General features: G+C 36.3%; 1 protein-coding gene across 1 annotated transcript in view; it reads right to left on the bottom strand.

Annotated features, from left to right (window-relative positions):
- TNIP3 (TNFAIP3 interacting protein 3) overlaps positions 1 to 22,962 on the bottom strand; it is a 62,268-nt gene that overhangs the window by 17,591 nt on the left and 21,715 nt on the right. The window contains exons 3-10 of the mRNA XM_035293031.3: positions 21,215 to 21,295; positions 18,886 to 18,951; positions 17,103 to 17,234; positions 14,850 to 14,978; positions 10,500 to 10,616; positions 7,391 to 7,516; positions 2,992 to 3,042; positions 2,047 to 2,145 (exon numbers count right to left, since the gene is read on the bottom strand). Coding sequence (XP_035148922.1) covers positions 2,047 to 2,145; positions 2,992 to 3,042; positions 7,391 to 7,516; positions 10,500 to 10,616; positions 14,850 to 14,978; positions 17,103 to 17,234; positions 18,886 to 18,951; positions 21,215 to 21,295 — 801 coding nt within the window. The remainder of the gene's footprint in view (positions 1 to 2,046; positions 2,146 to 2,991; positions 3,043 to 7,390; positions 7,517 to 10,499; positions 10,617 to 14,849; positions 14,979 to 17,102; positions 17,235 to 18,885; positions 18,952 to 21,214; positions 21,296 to 22,962) is intronic.

The raw sequence follows: 22,962 nt of genomic DNA, 5'->3' as shown, positions 1-22,962 counted from the left end.
CCCATGAAAAAACTAGAAAAGGAAATGAGATCACCTCTGCTTTTTATCTTCTCGTTTATTTTTATATGTCTCAAATAACACGTAGGATAAGTGACATGAGCCTCGGTTTTATATTCCAGGAGGGTTGCCAAAAGAAGTTAAATATCCTGCAATGTTACTAACACTATTACCTGTGACTTAATTCAGCCTTCAATATCGGCAAGAAACAAGAAATATTATTTTTATTTTATTTCATTTGAGACGTAGTCTTGCTCTGTTGCCCAGGCTGCAGTGCAGTGGTGTGATCTCGGCTCATTGCAACCTCCACCTCCCAGGTTCAAGCTATTCTCTTATCTCAGCCTCCTGAGTAGCTGGGATTATAGGCACACACTATCACTCCTAGCTAATTTTTGTATTTTTAGTAGAGATGGGGTTTCACCATGTTGGTCAGGCTAGTCTCGAAATCCTGACCTCATGATTCACCTGCCTTGGCCTCCCAAACTGCTAGTATTACAGGCATGAGCCACTGCACCCAGTGAAATATTATTTTTAAATTAACTTTGAGGATTTGGTTGTAAATTCTACTGTTACACTGAGATTTTTTTCATCTGAATTCTGCTGGGAAATGTAGGCCATTCTACATGGCTTAGAGTCCTTTTTCAAATATAGGCCTTTACTTGGTGAAAATGATATGTGATCTGGACTGCCTTACCTTTTTTAATTGACAGGGAATGTTTGAGGAGCTGTAGTAGGTGAATTCCTTCCTTCTTTCCATAAATAAAAACTTGACTGAAACAATCATTTGTACTACTAGGTAAATTTGAATGACTGATTGGTTTTATAGTTAACCTGTCATAAGAATATGTCTCCAACTCCCACAACGTGTAGAAGCCAACTCCTATATGATAATTCACTCCTCCAGTAAATTTCTCTTTATGTTTCTCACAATCTGAGTCGACTTCCACGTTCTTGAAAAAAAATTTTAAATGTTATTGATAAAAACTTAAAAGTAAGCAAACAGGTAAAGAAAAAAAATATGGGAGAGGGAGAGCAGATGAAACTAGCAACCAGCAATAACACAAAAAGACCCCAATTCTCAGCAGTGTGCTGTGTCATACTAGGGTCAAATAAGAGATGCTCATTAAATCCTCACATCCTTCTGCCACCCAAAGAGTCATTATCTCCTTCCTTGGGAAAAGGGCTTTGAGTCACACTTAAACAAAAGTATGAGAGCTTTCAGAAAGTCAAGAGAATTGTGCTCTCTGTAAGCATTCTGCTAGGAAAATCCCAGTTAAAGATCTTAGATTCTTTACACCATGAGAAACACAATTAATCAAATCTAAAGGGTGGGGGGATTTGTCTGGATAAATCAGAAATGCAGAAAAATGCATGTTTTTTAAACTCCTATCTATGTTGGCAAAATAGGGGGTAGAGGAGGGTGGGTGGAATACGCTATTGAGAAGAAAAGGAAGGCTGCTTTGGGTCTGACTTATTCAGGTTGACTGTCCAAATCAATTCCCCTCACAAATAATTGCTCAGCTGTGCATTTCATTTTGTCTGGGAAGACACAGCCATGAAGAACAACTTAAGTGGGTCACTTTTTCTTGGATCCTTTAAGAAAATCCTTTCAATTAGAAAATGCCAAAAACTATTTTGCACGTATGTAGCAATATCCACGGTAGTTCAATATAAATTTAAAACTGAAAAAAAGCATCTCATTCTTTTTTGATTTGCCCTATCCACTTTCCTATATACATAAAATGTCCTTGGGGTAGAATGAGGTATGCCAATTGAAAATGACCCATCTAAAATGTTATATGTTGTTCAAGGAATTATAGCCCAATTTGATACCTTTCAGTTAATTTATTCATATCTATGTGTCCTGTGGATTCAGTGTCCCAAAGATAATTCTAGTGTACGTTGACCACTCCAACTTTGCAAGTTAGAGGCTGAGAGGAAACAGAGGCTCTTGCTGTAGATAACATAATGTGCTTAAATTCCAGAGATGCACATAGTTTCTACCAAAACAATACACTAAGCACTTATTCCAAATGCACTTTTACTTACTGGGTGCTCCTGTTGCTTCTGCACAGCCCCAGGGCCTGTTGGTACCCATGAATCTCGCAGATGAAAAACCAAGCCACAGTTACAGGTTGAGAAATACATCTGAGGAGAACAAAGCTGTCAGTTAACTGCCAGGGGGAGAGACTGGGGAGTCGCACTGAAACTGCTTTATACAAAAAGCTTGGTTTCAATCTCAAGGATCACCCTAATCTGGCATAATTATAACTAAAAGGAGTAAACATGTAAACAGGTTGAAAGGCCTTGGTGGTGCCTAAGTACTGTCTAGACTCCGGACTGATACAGATGAGGCTCACAGGTCAAGGTCAAGTTTTATCCAAGGTGAAATTATAATCATTTCTCCATTTTGAAGAAATTAGACACACTTGAAAAGTATATAGAGTTAACTTTATGTTTTTAAGTTATCTTTACTGAGGGTCCTCAATGAAGAAAATCTCTCTATTGAGTCATGAAATATATTTTCTTAAATTGTAGCCAGAGAAAACTAAAGTCCAGAAAAAAATTAGGAATTAAGACAAATAATATTCATTCTTTAAGACTACTAGAGAACCCATGGGATATAATGCTTCAGTGCTCAAGAAGACATGTTAATTTTTCAAAAGAGGCAGTATTTGATTTAGTTTTCTACCGTTAATTATGTGAGTCATTGCATGAAATAACAACAAAATATATTTCCCAGGTGGGTCTAAGGAGCACAAAGTCTTGTGCTACTGGTAACATGTTTTATAAAGCATATGGTTTTTATGAGTGTTAGGGTTGAAAGGCCTTGGTGGTGCCTAAGCATGTCTATCAATTGATGGTTTAGTCAGTAATGAAAAGCATGGGTTGTTGCAGGCCACCTGTAGCAGAGCTTGACTATGTCTTGAACTGGGACAAAGAGAAATGCTGTGCATGGGAATGAATGTATGGGTGAAAATTGGCTCAACATACCTGTCTTAATCGCTTTTCTAGTTTTTCTTTCTCCATCTGACAAGCTTTTATCTAAAGGCAAAACGATGGCATTTGTTAATCAAGACAAGTTCAAATCATTATTTCCAAAGCCACTCTTGTCCTATTCAAGTGTGAGGCATTGACAGCAGCAATAGCAACAAAAGCAATCACAGCTTAGTTTTTCCAGATACGCATTGATACTATCTTAAAATTCTGAATGGAAGTGTGGAAAATTTGATAGTTTTAAATTGTTATTCCAGTGTTTTGAGGCCATTACAATTCTGTTTTAGGTAGATCTATTTAGATGTAGATATAGAAACAATTTTCATTGCTTACTGAATGACACTGGAATTGTCAACCTGACATTCAAAGGCTGCCACTATAAATTTTAGAAGATATATGCACTTAATCCATGTCAGGAACTGATCTAAATCCTTTACATACAATAACTCACTGAATCCTCCCAATCCCTCTATGTGATACTTAATATTATCTCAATTTTATAGATGAGAACACTAAGACATAAGATGCTGAATAACTTGTTCAAAGTCACACTGCTGTATTCTATGGCTTTTCAGTACTTAAGCCCCAGCCTCATACCTACCCTGGGTTCCCTTAACATAAGACACACTTAGAGAAAGCTGCTTTCTCTTTGACTATTTAGTCACATTGTTATCATTCCTGTACCCCATGTCCCACATTCCCATAAGGCATGGTCAAATATTCCCTCCTGAATGATACCTTTCCAAGTCCCACTTATCGGAATTATTCTGTCCTCTCATATCGTGTTGTACATTTACTGTGGGAGTTTTTAGACCAATGTGCACTATTTATGTGCACTATTTATTTCTTGCTACTTGTGGTAGTCATGTTCCATAAAGTTGCCACAGACACTGAATTAGTGAATATTGAACCACTGCTATTAGGAGAAACGTAGGGTTAAGCTACTGCTAGCCTCTTGTCACAACATTTGTGTCCACGGAGCAATACATACCTTGTTTTGTGTGTGTTTCTGATTAAAGACAACTTATTTAATAGGTATTGTTGACTTATTAGCACTGAACTCACAGTCAAGAGTACTATACCACGCCTTAATGAAGCTTCTCTAACACATATTTTCTCTGTAAAGCACATCACAGCTTTCTCGTGCTTAGGAATACTAGAGAGCATGTCATCATATATGCGTGGGAAATTCTAAACCATGAAATCACCAAAGAAAAGAACAAAAATGGAGCAAAAATGGCACTAAGTAGACCACAAAAGGACACTATGAATGTGTGTATATGAGGTAACAACTTTGCTGCTCTGCTCATATGTAAGGATGTACCACAGAGCACTACAAGTATTGATTTGGGGTTGACAAATGCATTTTAGTGAGTAGAGAAATTCACATGTGCAGAATTTGCAAGCGATGAGGATAGATAGTACATGTATCTTTTACTACATTGTGAGTTCTTTAATAGCAAGAACCAGTTTTCATTTTCTCACAGCATATAGCAGAATGCCTTGCAAAAAGAAAGCATCAAAATTAGATTACAAGAAACTGAAAGTAGCATGCTAATTATACAACTAAATGAAACTATTAAACATGCCCCTCTTCTAACAGACTAAAATGATTTATAAAATACCTCTGAGCCATGACTTGATTTGACCTAAATGTTTTTTAAAGGGTTTTTTGTTTTTTCTCTTCTTTTCTTTTGAGACAGAATCCTGCTCTGTCACCCAGACTGGAGTGCAGTAGCCCGATCTTGACTCACTGCAACCTCCACCTGCCAGGTTCAAGTGATTCTCTTGTCTCAGCCTCCTGAGTAGCTGAAATTACAGGTGTGTTTCACCATGCCAGGCTAATTTTTGTATTTTTAGTAGAGACAAGGTTTCACCATGTTGGCCAGACTGGTCTTGAACTCTTGACCTCAGGTGATCTACCTGCCTTGGCCTCCCAAAATGCTGGGATAACAAACATGAGCCACCATGCCTGGCATGCTTTTTTCTTTTTTTCACTTAACATTGAGAAAAACTTTGTGAAGTCATAGGTAAATTTTGTTATCTATATTTTACAGGCAGGTATACTAAAAGAGGTTAGGTAACTTATTTTTTAGAGAGAGGTTTTAGAGTAGTAAGAAACATTTTAGAGATCATCTACTTCAACTTTGTCATTTTACAGACGAAGAAAGGGAAGCATAGAAAAGTTAAATAACTTGTTCAAGGTTACCACCAACGGAGTATTAGAGCAGACAGCAACACCAAGTCTTTTTCCCCTAAATTCCTCCTATTTCTAAGTACCCTAAGTATCTTTCACTTTACCGCATTACTTATTTTACCACTGCCACTAGCTTAACACATCCTCAGTGACAGAATGAATACATTCTGGTAAGAAAGCAACTCATGACAGAATGATTTGACCTAAAAATTTCTCTAAAAGTCCACTTGAACAACAAATAATATATTCAACTCAGGTAATGTCAGTTCTTTTTTAAATATCATACCATTTAATCTGCTGTTGGTACATTTAATATAGATCATCAAACCATCTACTACATCCCTTGTGTGAATTCTATCATTCTCCTACTGAATAAATGAGACTTTAGAAAAAATGATTGGGCTTTCATTATTTTAAAGAAAAAATTTCATAGTTTCAAGCTATCACTTTAGGTATCATTAAGATTATCCTTTAGGTTCTAGGCACAATTACACCATACTGTATTTAAAAAATACATTTATTTTGTTGATACCAATCAACTTTACAGGTGACACAAGAAAGAACTTGTAGATCATAGTATATAACATTAAATAGAAAGATATATGTTCCTGATCAGACTAAAATTTCTGCAAAGGCAAGGACATTGCTAATCTATTACCAATTTTAAAATAGTAGAATAAATAAAATTATTTAATTATATATAATTTATCATATATAATATAATTTTATTTTTTAAAAATTGTTTTAAAATTAAAATTGTTTTACTTGCTGTTTTGCTGGCAGCAAGTAAAACAATTTGTACAGTGACAACTTAAAAGAAACTAGGGTAGCTGGACATATAACAAATAAAATGAAATGAACTTTTTTTTAAACCAAGATTAATAGGAACATTGTCTTACCTAGTGTACAAATTTTTTGTTAAGTTGCCTGAATTACTTCCATAAAATTATTTGATTTGTTTGCTACTATTTTATTTTTTCTAGTTTCTCACTGAGAAAATGGTTCTACAAAATAATTTTTTTCATGAAAAATTAGGAATTTCAAGTTAATCTTAAGAAAATCAGAGCTAAAATAAAATTTAATTTACAATCCACTTTGTTTTTGGAAGAAAATGATGAATAACTGTTTAAAATTTTTTTCTATGACTAAGTATCTTGAAGCTAAGAGCTGCCGCAGCATTCCCATAACAATTTCCTATTTATTTAAAAGTATTGCCTAGGTGCAGTGGCTCAGGCCTGTACTCTCAGAACTTTGGGAGGCGGAGATGGGTGGATCACGAGATTAGGCTTTCGAGACCAGCCTGGTCTATATGGTGAAATCATGTTTCTACTAAAAATACAAAAATTAGCTGGGTATGGTAGCACGTGCCTGTAGTCCCAGCTGCTCGGGAGGCTAAGGCAGAAGAATCGATTGAACCCAGGAGGCAGAGGTTGCCATGAATCGAGATCGCACTACTGCACTCCTGCCTGGGAGACAGAGTGAGATTCTCTCTCTCTCAAAAAAAAAAAAAAAAAAAAAAAAAAAAGCTTTGCAGTATTTTATAAGATAAATAAATGTTGCAGTTTTTTTTTTTAAGGCAAAATTATGTGAGCTACATTTTCCTTCATTAACATCACTATTTACCCGTTGTGGCAACTTCCTGAGTCTACTTTAATATATTCAATTACATTTAGTATTCTTACATTTAATATATTCTATTTTAATAAACTGGTGACCATTATCTGGTTTCCTTGAAAGTACTCCAGTTACGTTACATCTGGGAACCACTCAAAAAAATCCTCTGTCTCACATGTAAGTGACATTTAGAAATATGTATGTTTTTGGCAGACAGGAACATTCCAACATAGCCCTTCAAGGAAAATGAAAAGAATTTTTAAAACTACTTCACTTTATTTGAGTACTAGGTAGTTCAAATCCCATTCTAACAAGATAAATATTATGAGAAAAAGATCAAAAGACTGTATTTTATAAAAGACTTTGGAATCCAGTTTCTTAAGTAATTCCTTAATATACTTAAGTCAAAAGAAATTCCCAGTCATTTTCATCTCTTTACAAGATTGTTTAAAAATGACTTCATCCCAGGTGCTGACCTTTCAAAAAAAATCAATGTCAATTAACAGAAGTCAAAAGGCTTGAATTTTTTAAATGAAAAAAATAATACATACATGCTGGCAAAGATCATTTTGTTTTGACTTGTACCTGGGAATTCAGCCTGTTCAGCTGGGATTGGGAAGTTTCATTAATTTGCTGGAGCTCCTCTTTCTCTTGAATAAGTCTCTCTCGATCTGATCGTTCCTTTTTGAAGTCTTCTTCATATATTTGCACCTAAGAAATATTAACTTGCTGTTACTGTTAGCTTCCTTTTCTCTTAAGCCATCTAAAGGACTTCAGAAAAGGTGCTTTCTGGACCTTTCCAAAAATTTGAGGCATTCCTACCCTCTATTCACAAATATATCTTTCATGACGGGTTGGAGAAATGTATGTGACTGTAATTCTATCTTTCACTTTGTTTATAGTGGCGGTTCTCAGCTCTTTCCTCCTTGAGCCTGTATCAGGAATTCAGCAGTAAAATAACAACATGTGTATTTTGAAAGAATCTCATCACTCATTATTCCACTGCCTACTCCATTATTGTAAAGAACTCTCCCAACTAGTGTTCAGTGTCACTGTTTTTCAGCAAGTCATCCATCCCCAACACAAAAGCTTTGATGTATGAATACTCCTTGCACGTCTAAAAGACAATTTACTGACAACAGCTGTTAGGTGATGCCACAACATACTGACATACCCAAGTTTCCAGACATACATTATACGTTGAATGCAAAATAGAAATGAAACTCTTATGTACGTGGAAAAGGAGAGCATGATTGTTAAAAGATATTCACAAATTTTACCTTTATAAGTTATTTTGGGTGTATATCATAAATAACAGCAATATTTGAGTGGAACGCCTCTTGAGAGACACTCTAAATATTCCAGAAAAGTGACCAAACTAAAAACAAAACAGGTTTAATTATTGCTATTGTTTTTAACTGACAGTGTTGACTGATGGTTAGGAGACTGGCATATAAGGCTATGAAAACCAATAAAACTTAGAGAATGAAGCATAAACATTCCTCTAAGACCGATTTAAATTAATACTTATATTGGAACCTAGTAGTTAGATTTTTATCTATTAAAACTAATTCACATTACACTTACATCACTATCAGCGCAACAAATTTTAACTAGAGGTTTATCAATTTTATTGTTCTAAGTTGACAGCAATCGAACAAAATGTGCAAGGGACGAAATTACACATTTTTTATAGATGTTACACATATGCAGATATACATATTATGTTTTTATGGCTTTATACACCAGAAGCATTGAAAGGAAACTACATCCAGCCACACTGATATTTTGATGATCTTTTTGCTTGAGAACTGGCATTCAGTTCCAGAGACAGTTAGACTAATGCTCTGTAAAGAATTACCCGAGGCATTTTAAATGAGAGGAACCCATCTGATGAGAATTAAACACTGGCAACATCATCACTTTAGTCAGGTAGGGGCCAAGATTCTAACTCAATTTCTTTGTGCATTTAAACCCTTTTTGTGTTTCACATCGCACTTGGTGATGTAACGATTGTGGGTGTTTGATTAGAAACGTGCACAGTTAAAATATTGATGGAGAAAGTCAGGAGTAGAGACACTACAAAACTAGAGAGAATGATTTTGGTTTTCCCACAGGGACTATGAAAAAGAAATACCTGTCACTGTAACAGAGTTTTAATACTGTGCATATTACCCTTGTTTTCTTCATGGGTTTATTTTTCAGCTATGTATTTTACCCTGAATGTAATGAAGCAGATTATTCAAGTAAAATTGACAGAAGAGGAAGTCCAACTTCATGATCAAATGCTATAAAATTTTTAGATCTATTCACAGCCTACTTCATATGAAGTATTAACAATAAATAACAATTGCACAATTGCTCAATTTTTCCATGTTGTAATTAGTACTTGCTCAGAGCAAAAGCAGTCAGCAAATCATACCCAGGGACATCAGAAAAATGATGCTTTCCAGCCCTTTGTTCTATGACGCCCTCTCTCCCAATTCTAATATGTTACTGACAATGTGTGCCTCAGGGATTGAGTTTTCTTTATGTATCCTATATGTACCATTATTGCCATGAACCATTCCAGATTTTTCTCTAGATTAGTTTATTTAACCTCTAACATAAAAAGAGACATGATATGCCTGGTTGGTCCTTCAGCTAAGTGAATTCCAGCAGATTGATTAAATTAGACACAAGTAGTTTAAGCAGCACTGTATCTCCGCAGCCCTATGCTGCCGATAGATGCATGAAGAAGTTGTAGAGAGGGCATCCTTACTCTCACTCTTCGCTTAGCAATAGTAAGTGAGGTTACTATTAGGTGAGTGGAGAGGAAAATGCTGTTGTGCATCAGTGAATTGCTAAGTGGTGCCATCCATACACAGGACTAGCTGAGCAGAACTTGCTCTTTGTGATTATAATCAGTTCAAAGTATTCTCTTTAAAACTGCTCTTATTGGCCAGGTGCGGTGGCTCACGCCTATAATCCAAGCACTTTGGGAGGCCAAGGTGGATGGGTCACAAGGTCAAGAAATCATCCTGGCCATCCTGACCAGGATGGTGAAATCCCATCTCTACTAAAAATACAAAAGTTAGCTGGACATCGTGGTATGCACCTGTAGTCTCAGTTACTGGGAAGGCTGAGGAGAATTGCTTGAACCCAGGAGATGAATGGAGGTTGCAGTGAGCTGAGATCACAAAAGTGCACTCCAGCCTGGTGACAGAGCAAGACTCCATCTCAAAAAAAAAAAAAAAAAAAAAAAAAACAAACAAACAAGAACAGAAACAAAAAAAACTACTCTTATTGTACAAAGGCCTCGCCTTTCACCACTCAGTTGCTACCATTTTCTGAAAAGGTCCAGAGTTGGTATTAACAGTGTTCTTAAAATAAATCATGTCTACATGAAACTATCTAGCCCCAGTGTTAATAGAACCTCACCCAAAGGTTAATTGGTATGCCTCTCTTTTAACTGTGTGAACGTGGATAAGCCATTTAATTCATCTGAAAATCAGTTCTCTATGTTCTAAAAAGTGGGACAGAACTATCTGATCTATATTCTTTCTATCAAGCTTGAAAATTAGAGAATTCTAATTAAAATAAGTGCAGAAACCTTTGACATATTTCCAGCATCAAGACATCTAAAAATGCCCAAAGAAGCACAAACAATGGGCAGTATGCTCTCCACAGGACCATGACACTTCCAGCTGCTTACCTGCTGTTTCAGAACTTCCATTTCTGTTATCATCTCCTCATTGCAGAATTCCACCTGAGACTTCCTCAAACAGTCCTTGGAGAATAAACACTTGATATTCAAGGCATCCTGAAGAGCCTATGTTATAAGATAAGTACACTGTTGATATAAGATTCACCACATGAAATGAATTCTTTTGTAATTGTTACAATCAACTCAAATGGACCCACAAAGAAGCATTTCATGTTTAATGCTGTTTGCATAACCGAGTAACTTTCTTTTTTCTGATTTTCTCATATATATATATATTTTTCTGAAATCTCTGTCTTTTCTCCATGATGATGCTTATATTATTCAATCCTCATTATTATTTAGGCTTTTATGTTGGACTCTCCTTCACCTAACCAACTATGAAAACAAAATGCATATCTATAGATTTTCTCCAGATTATCTGCTTCAATCAAATATATACCCTATCGATGATCCTTAGGAATTGGGGAGCTTAAGAGGTAGCAAACATGCCCATCCCTTGGTACTGACCCCCAGAGATTATGAATCAGTAGGATAGAGGGTATGGTTTGAGAATTTGCATTTCTCAGAAGCTGGTGCTGCTGGTCCCATGTGATGTTTTGACTTATATTTTGCTATACAACGATGACACGACCCCAACAGGAGAGAGGGACATCCACAGAAATGAGAGTCCATGCAGATTCACTATCTGTTATCTCTGTTGTGCTGCTCTTCTGCCCTGGCCTAGCACAGTCCTATTTATTTTCTGTTAAAACATTCATTAACTCACTACTGAGTGAAGAGAGTGCCCTGCTTTCCTGACATCCAGTATAAGTTCATGGTTTTAGCAGGGCATGAAGAGAGAAAAGAAAGAAGTAATACCTATATTCACCAGAAAGATTATCATCCTCTGTCATTACCTCCTGATGGTCATATCATGACGTTATGTTTGGTAACGTATGAAAGACATTACCTCTATTTTGAAGACCTTTCATTCATGATAAGTTCAATAAAAATGGCTTCCAAATATTGTGACAGAACACTTCTCACCCTGGTGTGGCCTCAGCGACCACAATGTGACTACTTGCTCATTATCAAATGAGTCCTTTGTACAAATAGAAAAGGTTCATTTTCAGAGATCTAAGAAGAATTTACTTCTGTATTTTTTTAGTAACTTCAACAGTGTCGGTTTGATGATACTAGTGGCAACTTACTCCACTGCATTACTAACATGGTCATAAAGCTAGATAAAGAAAAGCAAATGTGTGGTTCTGAGTACGTGGACAGACTGGGAATTTCCTAATAGAATGTCTTCGAATTATACACATACTGTCTAGCCTGATAGAAATATTTTTTTTTCAGGAAGTTGTAAGAAGGAAGAATTTAAAGAAATAACAAAAGTAGTTTAATAATTTATGGTTTGTGAGAATTTGTGTTAAGCTCTAGGAAGTGCCAGAATAGTTCAGTTTTTTTTTCAATTTGTGAATAGTAGTAGAGAAAATCTAGGGTGGGGTGAGCCAAATGGATTATGGCAATTGAATATGCTGGTTCCTTATCTTATACCTAGGGATAGACTACTTTTGTAGATCTTGTTATTTAAATTTTCTAATCTACTTTTCACACTATTCAGGATCCTAGAAATTTTGGAAATTAGTCATAAATGAAAGATGAGTCTGATAGACATTTATTCCATTTTGGGGTTTTCTGTAAAACACCTATAACCTATTCTAGAATACTTACGATTAGTACAGCTATATTAAACAGATCCACTGAGATGTCAGACAAATAAATTTTGCCCATGGGTGGCACGGGCTGAATAGCCTTATGTAATTGTTTTCACTTTGGTTAAACATCTGGCTTCCCTTCAGGAGCTTGATAAAAACAAAACCCCTGGGTATTTTCTTCAAAGCAAATAAATTGAATTGAGTACACATAATTGTGTGAACTTCTGAAAACAGTGTGTTAATTACTAAGATGACATATTACACATTTTTACTGAGTAAATGGGACAGCAGGCATTCAACTTATAGACAGAGGGTAGGCCCTGGATTCCATGCTGGGATGGATGGTGTGCACAATCAGCCACCAACACCAACATTTTGAGTAACTTCTGTTTATCACAATGGTAAGAAGAAGAAGAAAAATATTCATTGTAGAATAGAAGAAGAATAATATCTTACATTTTATTAGGTGCCAATACCCATGTTAAAGAAGACAAAAATCTACTTTCATAACTCATCACTTTATATCTATACTTTTAAGGGACAGCTTAAGGTATATACATGGGATGAAATCTTTTCTGACTTTAAGCATCCTTTTGTTTTTTTCTCACTACCCACAAGTAATGTATTATGCCTGTTAAAGCATGAATCCTGGGTCCAGAATCGGCTACCAAACATATTATATACTAGCTAATTAAATTCATCAATTCATCCATTCACTCATTCAGTAAATATTTAAGAACTTACTCTGAGCAAGGTCCTATTCTAGGTACTCAAGGTACAGCAGTGAACAAAACAGAAAAAACTCAGAACCACAGTATGACATTGCCTGAGTCCCTCCATCTCTAAAAGTAGATGTTAAAATGATATTTTACAAATGTACTGCTATAAAAATGGATACATAATATATGAAAATGTGTTTCAACCCCAAATTTATTTTTTCTTCTAAGTTAAAGAGAAATTAAACATAAACATACATATGGGCCCCCAAAGTCCTATGGGCTTGGACACTGTGCCTCTCATGCCTAATGGGGGAGTTGGCATGAAAATCCCACCCTCATGGAGCTTACAACCAAGATTAGTAGCTAGAAAACAAATAAGGTCATAAAAGTTAGACATTAAATATATATTCGATAATAATAGATTCCAAGGAAAAATTAAAGCAGGAAAAACTAGTTGTATCATATATAATTTTAATCAGGATAGCCAGAAGAGTTGTCTTTGAGAGGTGACATTTCAAAGATCTGATTTTACTCAAATGATTTTTTCTCATTAAGATTTTATAATTATAAAATTTAAAATATAAATTTTTATATAGAATTACTAAATTGTATAATCTCCAGAATTATGAAAAAATAAAAATTTTCTAACTTTAAATAATTTTCTGTGAACTATAAATACAGATACACAAACATGAAGAGTGCACATGGATATGAGCAAAAATACAGAGTTTTGGCTGTTCTAACATCTACGAGGTTTATATCTTTGTGTCTATATTTAGGGAAATGAACTAGATAATGTAAGAAAACTCGTAATATGGCATCAAAAATGGGAGGGATTTTAAATATAATCTCAGTTATTTATAGTTCCTTTAATGCATTTGTGCAACATTTTCTGACAGAGAAAAAAAGGGAAACGATAGATTTTGCCCCGCGTTTGTATGTCTGAGCATGGTTTTTCTCTTCAGAAGATAAAGCATATTGTTTGTGAAGTTTATCCTCACCTTCCCATTTTCTCCTGAAGAATAACTTGCCCTACAAACAAATCTACTACAGAATCACATTTGCAAAGCATCCTAACAAATATGTAGGCACATAATACTTTGAGACTCTTTAAATGACATCTCTGAACACTAGTTAACTCCAACCATGAGCATGTGGTCCAAAATACAAGAGTTGAGCACCTGTTTCAAGTCCAATCACCTACTCTTACTTCAGAAGACAATTTCTGTTGCTTTTAGTTGAGAGATGCATATCTCAACTCAACCATGTTCCACATATCGGTTGGCTCTTGGAAAAGTCAACAGTATAGGATTATTTTTCCTGAACTAGTTAGTGACCCCTTCCTCCAGAATATGAAGCAACTAGTCCATAAAACCACACACACACCACACACACACACACACACACACACACACACACACCCCTTTCCTCTCCTGACCTGAAAGGTAGGTTTTAGGCTGGCACTTGAGAAAGCTACCATCTCAGCCTTGGATTCGGCATTTAGCATGCTTCCTTAGAGTGTGCTTCACACCCAATTCCACAGTGATCATTTTAAAGAACAGTTTGTTTCCTGAGGAAGCTTTTGCGGTTGACCAAGAGATATGTTATTGTTCACAAACACCCACTTGCTTTATGTGGTTCTTCAACCTAAGAAAATTTCTTGCTGTCTTTATAATTCCTCCTCATTTCTGTTTTTCATGATGAATCTTTGTAGGGACATAAATTTCCAAAAGTCTCCCTAGTCAAGTATGGTTGAAAGGGGCAGCTAGGAGTGATTTATAAAATCAAGGATAAAATCTTGTGCAAGCCTCCAAGGCTGGGACCCACAATGAAACCTAGATTTTTGTTGTGACTCTCAGTAAGAATGTTTTATACAGGGACTTCTCATTTTCATCTCCCTTGTTTGACCTGCCTGATACCTTATTGAGGCGTTTTATTTCACATTCGTAATGTTCCTTCTCCTTGTTCACAAGAGCATTATTTTCCTTTAAAAGCTTATTCTCATTCTTCAATTCATGTAATTCTTCATTTAGGCGTTCCTTTTCCTTCTGAAGTAAAGACCAAGAAAAGAAAATTTAAAAAGACAGTACAAGTTGAATGAGATGATATTGTATGAATCCTTACGTATCGACCATGGCAAGCAGATTGAGGAGTCACCCTTCTGAAATACGATAAAAACAGAACTTGCAGTATTTTAACTTAATGTTCAATTTGAGCAATATTCTTTGGATGGAGGCTAGGATCAGGATTAAAGGAATCTTATTTTTATCAGAATCTACTGAAGTATCTTAGGTTTTATGACCCTAGGACAAAAAAAAATCAAAATTCCTAATTCTTACTTTAAACAGTCAAATAAATGGGTCTGCAGGATAAGCAAGTTCCTATGTACTGTTACTAGGTGATGGATAAGTGATTAAGAATAATAGCTGAAAATCTTAAAAAGAAAAAACTGTCATTGTAGGTAAACAATACTGAATATCTCAAAGCTCAGTCCTATATCATTCCATATTGGAAAGAGGGAAAAGAGAATAATTTTTAGGCAAATAACACCCATCACTACAGATCATTATTTAGAGCACTATATTGTTGTGATTATCATTTTTAAAAGGTAGAAATCAACTAGTCCAACTGCCGTCACTCCTGCATGTTTTAGATTATCATCCAGAAGTGCAGAGTTTTAAACAACTGAAGGTTAGCTGCTTAAACACCAATGGGCTCTAGATTCAGACAGTATATCCTCTCTCTTAATTTTGTGTAATAAAATTTGTGCAGTAAATTGGATTCTTAATGATATTGAGACTTTAACACGGTAAAATAAATATTGCAGAAAATAGGTAACTCAAGATGCAAAAATAGCTAATATATGTGTTAAAGTGTGTTATTTGAGTAAGTAATATTTCCCAATACAATTATTAAATTTAAGAAATCCACTTTAGGCCATTTACTTTATTTAAAAGGGAAAATATTTCTACTTGCTTTTATTTAAATAGAAAGAACCTGTATACTTAGAAAATAAACCATTACTTTCCAATTTAGCATAATTTTGGAGAAAATTATCCCCAATGAGAAAATAGTCTCAACTGCATGAGAGAAAAATTGCTCAGATTCCTGGCTAGGGTGTAGCTGGAAAAGGAAATGACAGCTACAGGGCAGAAAGGGAGTGTTGCTAAATTCTGTTTCCCTGACTCACTGTGACAAAGACATTCTAGCAAGGTAGGAAAATCTGGACTGGCATTGTCTGCGGTGATTTTAGACGTTACCTTAAAATTTGCACGTGTTAAAATATTGTCAGTGCCTCATGATATCAGCGATAAGACTTGCCCTCAGAGTCTAACACTTTTTGTTTTTTCTTGCTATACCTAAAATAACAAGAGGCCATTAGAGTTCAAGGTTTCCTCCCATATTCTACAATATCCATGAAGTCCAACAGTGGAAAGTAAAACCAGGAAGAAAAGAGTGTTCTTTAGGAAAAACTGTCATCTCAATTGTCACCATCCAGTTCTCAGCAAGGGACTGATGGAGCTTTAGAATCTGGAGGCTGGGTTCAAGTTTCTTTTTAACCAACGTTGGCAAATCAATTTGCTTACATCTCAGCTTTCTCATCTTTAATATAGCAAAAATACTATTTTGCTCACTGGTGGGCTGAGAATGTTAAATGAGATAATGAGGATGAAGGCTTTTAAAAATGTCATAAATTTATGGTCACAGAAGTAAAACCCCATATGTAAATCTCTCTGTAAGCTGGAAAGCTACCGCACAGATACGAGTATTGCCATATTATTATCATGAACACTACTAATGAAAATTACAAATAATGAATAAAAGCAAAAGAAAAAAATAATTTTCTCTTAGGCTGAAATGCTCTAGAGATTTTAACAAATCTGTGGATCAGTTTCCTCCTTCCTAGAAGGGACTGCTGAATGACTGCCTGCCTATTTATGCAACCCAGGAGGAAGCCAGCAGAGAATCTCCTTCCTTCTTATTCTAGAGAAGTGACCCTGGTTCATGGCTCTGGGGGACTTGCGTAACCCGTACTCCCTAGCACATCGGTCGTTGCTCAGTAGTGAGTTGTTTTTAATAAAACGGTAGGTTATCTACAGGAAACCAACCCCCCTCTTTACCCCCCAAAACTCGTCCCCAGCTTTTACTCAGATTCCCCCACCTCCTCCCACCTCCTCCCGCTGCAGCAGGTCCCGGGTCAAGTCGCGCTGTCTGTCGTCCTCTCTCTGCCTCTGTTGCTGCTCCTTCTCCCGGGTGCTGAGGAATCTTTCTGCGGCGTCCAGTTTCGTCTTCAGCTCTGCTACCTGAGGAGGTCGTTCACAGAGAGCTGCAGACACTTTCTCTGAAGTTCATACGGCCCCGGATTTATTCCCAGGCTATGCACTTTGAACGGAAACGCGCCTCTCCAGGACCTCCCCTAAGGAGAGGTTCTAGTTCCCACCGTCCCTAACGCAGATAGGGATATTCGCATTTAAAAATGAGAACACATGGACACAGAGAGGGGAGTACCAAACACTGGGGTCTATTGGGGGGAAAAGGGGAGGGCCAGTGGGAGGGGGAGGTGAGGAGGGATAGCCTGGGGAGAAATGCCAAATGTGGGTGAAGGGGAGAAAGCAAACAAAACACACTGCCATGTGTGTACCTATGCAACTGTATTGCATGCTCTGCACATGTACCCCAAAACCTAAAATGCAATACAAAATAAAAATAAAAAATAAAATAAAATAAAAGGGAGCTCGGCCTTGCATCAAAACAGCCTCCAGCTCTTCCTTCTTTTCTTCAAACCACCCCTACTTCAGAGGGAATTAAAGACTTAGACCACACCCAGGGGGTTCTCTAGGTTGGTTAGTCTAGTCTCAACAATCCAGGTGAGCCTGACCTGGTCTGGAAAAGGTGGCGAGGGGCAGCAGGTTAGGTAGAATATGCCTACACCAGAGAAAAACAGACATGGCCTTTAATTTATCAGTAATTTGCAGCACTTGACCTTCGACTAGGTGTCAAATCACTCTGATGACAGAGTGACATGTCCTCAGAGTGACCACAGTCCAGAGGGAGAATCTTGGAGATGGGTACTTCTTCCCAGATGGGGATTATAGCCATCATTAACACCCTGTCTTCATACACCTGCAAGCCTTCGGGAAAGCAATGTAAGCATTCTCTCTGGGATCATCTTCTTTAACATTTAGAGACCTGGATTGCCCCAGCAGGAATATTGCAAGGCTGCCTGACCATCACCTGCTACAAGGGGAGCATTCTCTTGCACCTTCTAAATTCAATGCTTCTGGGTAACAAAATGAGGAGGAAAGGAACAATGCTGCTATATTATAATACTTATGGTCAAGTTTCTTAACACTGATTTAGAGGAATTTATTTTCTCTTTTTGAAGATATAATAATTTTAAATTCTAAATTGTCTTTTGTGTATTAGAGGAGGGTTTCTTCCAAAAGCTCCTTTCTCACCAAAGCTTCTTGAGAGAAAATGTGCTTTAGATCGAAGAAAGGATTGCCCCAGTTTCTTTCACACTTTCACTGTTACCACCCTTTGCGTCTTTATTTGTGGAAAATAGCTCACCCTCTCTAATTAAAGAATTAGGGCTAACCTGGCATAAACAGCACGGACTTTAAACCATTTCTCACCTCACATATAACCTTGTGTTTTTATAGCTTCTAGTAACAAAGGTAAGGCTGGGATACTCTGTGAGCCGGGATAAATGTGCTGAGAACTCACTGGGGGCTATTTTTGCACCTTTCTTTAGCTATGTTCAAGGCAACTCACTGACACCGTTCATTAATCTTCAGTGGCACGAGGCCAATACTACACTCAGCACCTTTCCCATCATTTCCAACAGTCGGCTGTCCACAAAACTGTTTGTAGCTGACGTCAATGAAACTCTTCACACACTTGGCCCCACTAAGATAATGGATTTAAAGAAAATACCAAATAGAGAGGATTTACCTTTCTTTCATATAACTCTTTCATACTTCTAAATTGCTGATCCCATTGCTGGTTAACTTCCAGGAGCTGAAATTATTAAAATTTGGTGAATCAACAAAGAATTTCTGCCCATTTGGAAATCTGGCCAAAAAGAAATTAGTTTCTGAGCTTATTAAAATTTAAGAAGCCAAGAATGAAGACACTGTTTTTTTCTCAGCAAGGTCTGATTGGGCCGGGATGATTAAATTGAACACACTCTCACCTTTTCATAACTGGTTTGTATATGAAAAACTATTAGCTGGGATCACAACTGTAATCCCAGCACTTTGGGAGGCCAAGGCAGGCAGATCACTTGAGGTCAGGAGTTTGAGACCGGCCTGCCCAACATGGTGAAACCCCATCTCTACTAAAAATATTGGGCACGGTGGCAGTCACCTATATTTCTAGCTACTCAAGAGGCTGAGCCTGGAAAATCACTTGAACATGAGAGGCAGAGGTTGCAGTGAGCCAATATCACGACACTGCACCCCAGCCTGAGTGACAGAGCAAGACTCAGTCTCAAGAAAAAGAAAAAGAAAAAAGAATAAGTCTTAGGTATATCTTGATAAGTCAGCTGAACAGTTTATCAGTAACTTTTAACTTTTCTTATTTATTTGAATTTACATTTTGTCTAATCTGACCACAATCTGATAAAAGTTATTCAATACTGTGTAAGTATTGATGATTTTTTGCAAGATTTATTAATGCATGCAAGTTCTTTTCCCAAATTTTTTCGTATTTTTCTATGTACTTACATTAATTATAATAAAATGGTTTTTTCCAGCTCTTTTACAGCAAAATTTATGTTAACAAAGCCTAGACTCCAATAACTGATAATGATTTTCTTGCAATAATGTGCTTTAAAAATTAACATGATTTATAATAAATACTCAACAAATAGTATCACAATTTTGAAAATTTAAATTTTCAAGTAATTATAATTTTGCCATAAGACTAATTTAAAGATCTTAAAACTATCTGCTAATTAGAAGTAGAAGAAATGCTATAATCTGTGGTTAGCTTTTTGTTGGGGAGTTTGTAATTTTCCACATTAAGAGAAATTCCAACACTTACCGATATGGAACAGACACTGAGAAGATAGTCACAATGACTAAAATAAATAGCAAGACTTTCTCCTAATTAAAAAGCAAACTGCTGAATCTAGACTGGCAGTTAGTAGGTAACTCTTAAGCTAGAAATACATGTCATTATTTAGTATGAGACTGTATAATATTATTATATCAAGGGAATTGCTCTGTTGGCATTTTAGGGATTCCCATTTGTATATGACAGTAACATTACTCTGCCATAGTTCAGTAACTTTCCAGAAGTTCACAATATTCTTCACAGTATCAAAGAAGTTAGAAGGCACCATAGAAGAGAACATGAAAAATGTAATATACAGAATGAATTAGAAAAGGAATTACAGGCTGGATGTGGTGACTAACTCCTGTAATCCCAGCACTTTGGGAGGCGGACGTGGGCAGATTGCTTGAGGACAGGAGTACGAGACCAGCCTGGCCAGAATGGCAAAACCTTGTCTCTACTAAAAATACAAAAATTAGTTGGGCAAGGTTGTGCATGCTTGTAATCCCAGCTACCTGAGAGGCTGAGGCACAAGAATCACTTGAACCCCAGAGGCAGAGGCTGCAGTGAGCTGAGATCGTGCCACTGCACTCCAGCCTGGGTGACAGAGCAATACTGTCTCAAATAAAATTACAAAATTGACAATATACACAGTGCTAAAATTGTTATACTTTTCACTACTTCCTCTGTCAAAAAGAGCAAAGAGATTCTAGCACTCATTAAGCTCAGAAAAATGAAACTCAAAATAACACCGATTCTTTCCCAGAAACATTGTAGAAACTTTATTTATGATAACGTTCTTAACTCCCATGTGTTTGGACACCCAATTCATGAAGTCATAGCACCTAAATCAACTATACTTAAAGACTTTTCAAGTAACTCAAGAAAGCTTGAGTTTCAAGGTGTGTCAAGTAGCAAGGCAAAAAGGATAAATGTGATAAAGTCACGTGATCTGTGTGGAGGACACATCTAAGTTTTGAGAAAATTAGGATTATATTACCAGGCTTATGACTTGGTCATTTTTCATTCATCACTGCACAGACCCTGAGACACCAAGTATGAGACATACAGGTGAATAAGAAAAAAAGCATTTTCTCTCAAAATAGTATTTCAAAGATAACTACTGTGACCTGATTACAAAAAATAAAAGGCAGAAGATAATACATTGTTTTATCCTCAGCATTAATCCATGGCATGTATAGTTTTAGGGAATATTTCTAGTTACCTCTTTTCTCTGTTTTTCCAAACACTTTATCTTTTGTTCAAGAGAATTTGTCAAGTTCTTTCTTGTTGATGATTCAGCACACTTAAAAGAAAAACAAAAAAACAAAAACAAAAAGAAAAGAAAATTGAAACAAAACTACTTACAAAATAAACAGAAGTACTGTTCCTCACAAACCCTATGCATTTGGCCAACTCTGTTGCAATTTATAAAAATACCTGATTCTAGCAGTAATAATCCTCACACTGTATGTCCTTCATAGTGGCTGGATGATGAATCAGCTTCATATTATGTTTTAGAATCCTTTATGTAAACTAGTTACCAAAATAATTCTTTAATAAATTATAAATATATCTATATACTGTAATGGGTAAGTCAGTGATTAAAATTTTATGAATTTGGATTTTAATAATTTCTCTAAAAATGACAATTCAGAAATCAGGTAAGTTTTATGGATACATTTTAGATATTTTTATGGTAAACATTTCAAAAAAGTCACTTTGGTAGCTGTGCCCATGAACACGTATGTGAGTAATATTCTGAAAAGTAGACCCAGCAAAAGTCAGAGGAACAACAGAATCATCAAGAATAAAGACAAACACATACAGCTAAAATGCAGCTAGTTGATTCTACACCTAAACTAAGTTAACTACTTCAATGACCATGACATGAGGATGTTATAGAGATGGGCATAGATTATCTGGTACTGTGTAATTTTAGCCAGCTTCTTGAATAAAGTCACTAGATTTTGAGTTTAGATTAATGATAAATTACTGGCAGAGTGAAAAGTTTACCACCTTTCTTTTCATTTTTTTTCCAAGAGTGAGAGTATTCATTTAAAGATAACACAGAAGCTATGGAAGCTGTCTGCTGTCTGCCTAAATCAACTAAGAACAACATTTACTTTAATGAAGAACTGGTTCCTCTATAGTCCTTCTGAGATGAGTCTTATTACAATCTCGTCTCAGAGTCATATAAGTAACACAATGAATTGGGTGATGAGGTTAGTTACTAAATCTGTAATCAGTTTCAGGCTTAGTAGTTATTGTGAACCACTTAACTGTTTAAAGCTATCCATAAACAATTAAGAAATATTTTCAAAACATGTTGATCTTTGCCAGAAATATGTACAGGAAATCTTGCTTTTGCAATCTTCATGGGATTCCAAGGAACTTTCTTCATTAGAAATTATTTATAAAATGGTATTTACTATATTTTTCTCTGTTTACTTATGTTTCAACATTTTATAGTTTGATGATATTTTATGTAAGCATAGATGTTGTTCTTTGTTTTCTTAGCTTCTTCTTATTTAGACCTATGTTATTGTAGGGCTAATTGCCTCACAGAGTTGTGGGGTGTCCCTTATGCTGTGCTGAGGTGCAGGATCTGAGAAATAGAGATAAGACACAGAAGTACAAGGAAAACACAGTTGGGCTCAGGGGGGCCACACCACCTATAAGTAAAGACAGGCGAGGCCCCAAATGTCCAGAAGCATCTGTATTTATTGGGCATAGGTTAGGGGGCAGGGTAGTGAGTGAAGTCATCTTTAAGGATAGTGATAGGGTTGTGAGCAATAAAACAAAGGGTCCACCCCCTTTAGGTCACCTAGGCTAGGAGGTGGACAGTGCACAGCAAGGGGTCCAGCCCTATTAGGTCACCAAGGCATGGAGGTGGGCCATGCCCAGTGAAGAGGGTGCAGTGTGCAATACCTCTATCTATGGGCATGCTACTCCTAAGAAGATATATAGGAG

Source organism: Callithrix jacchus, chromosome 3 (assembly GCF_049354715.1).
Source record: "Callithrix jacchus isolate 240 chromosome 3, calJac240_pri, whole genome shotgun sequence".
Lineage (NCBI taxonomy): Eukaryota > Metazoa > Chordata > Mammalia > Primates > Cebidae > Callithrix > Callithrix jacchus.
Note: the sequence above shows the minus strand (reverse complement) of the source record. Positions and strands in the feature narration are given on the sequence as shown.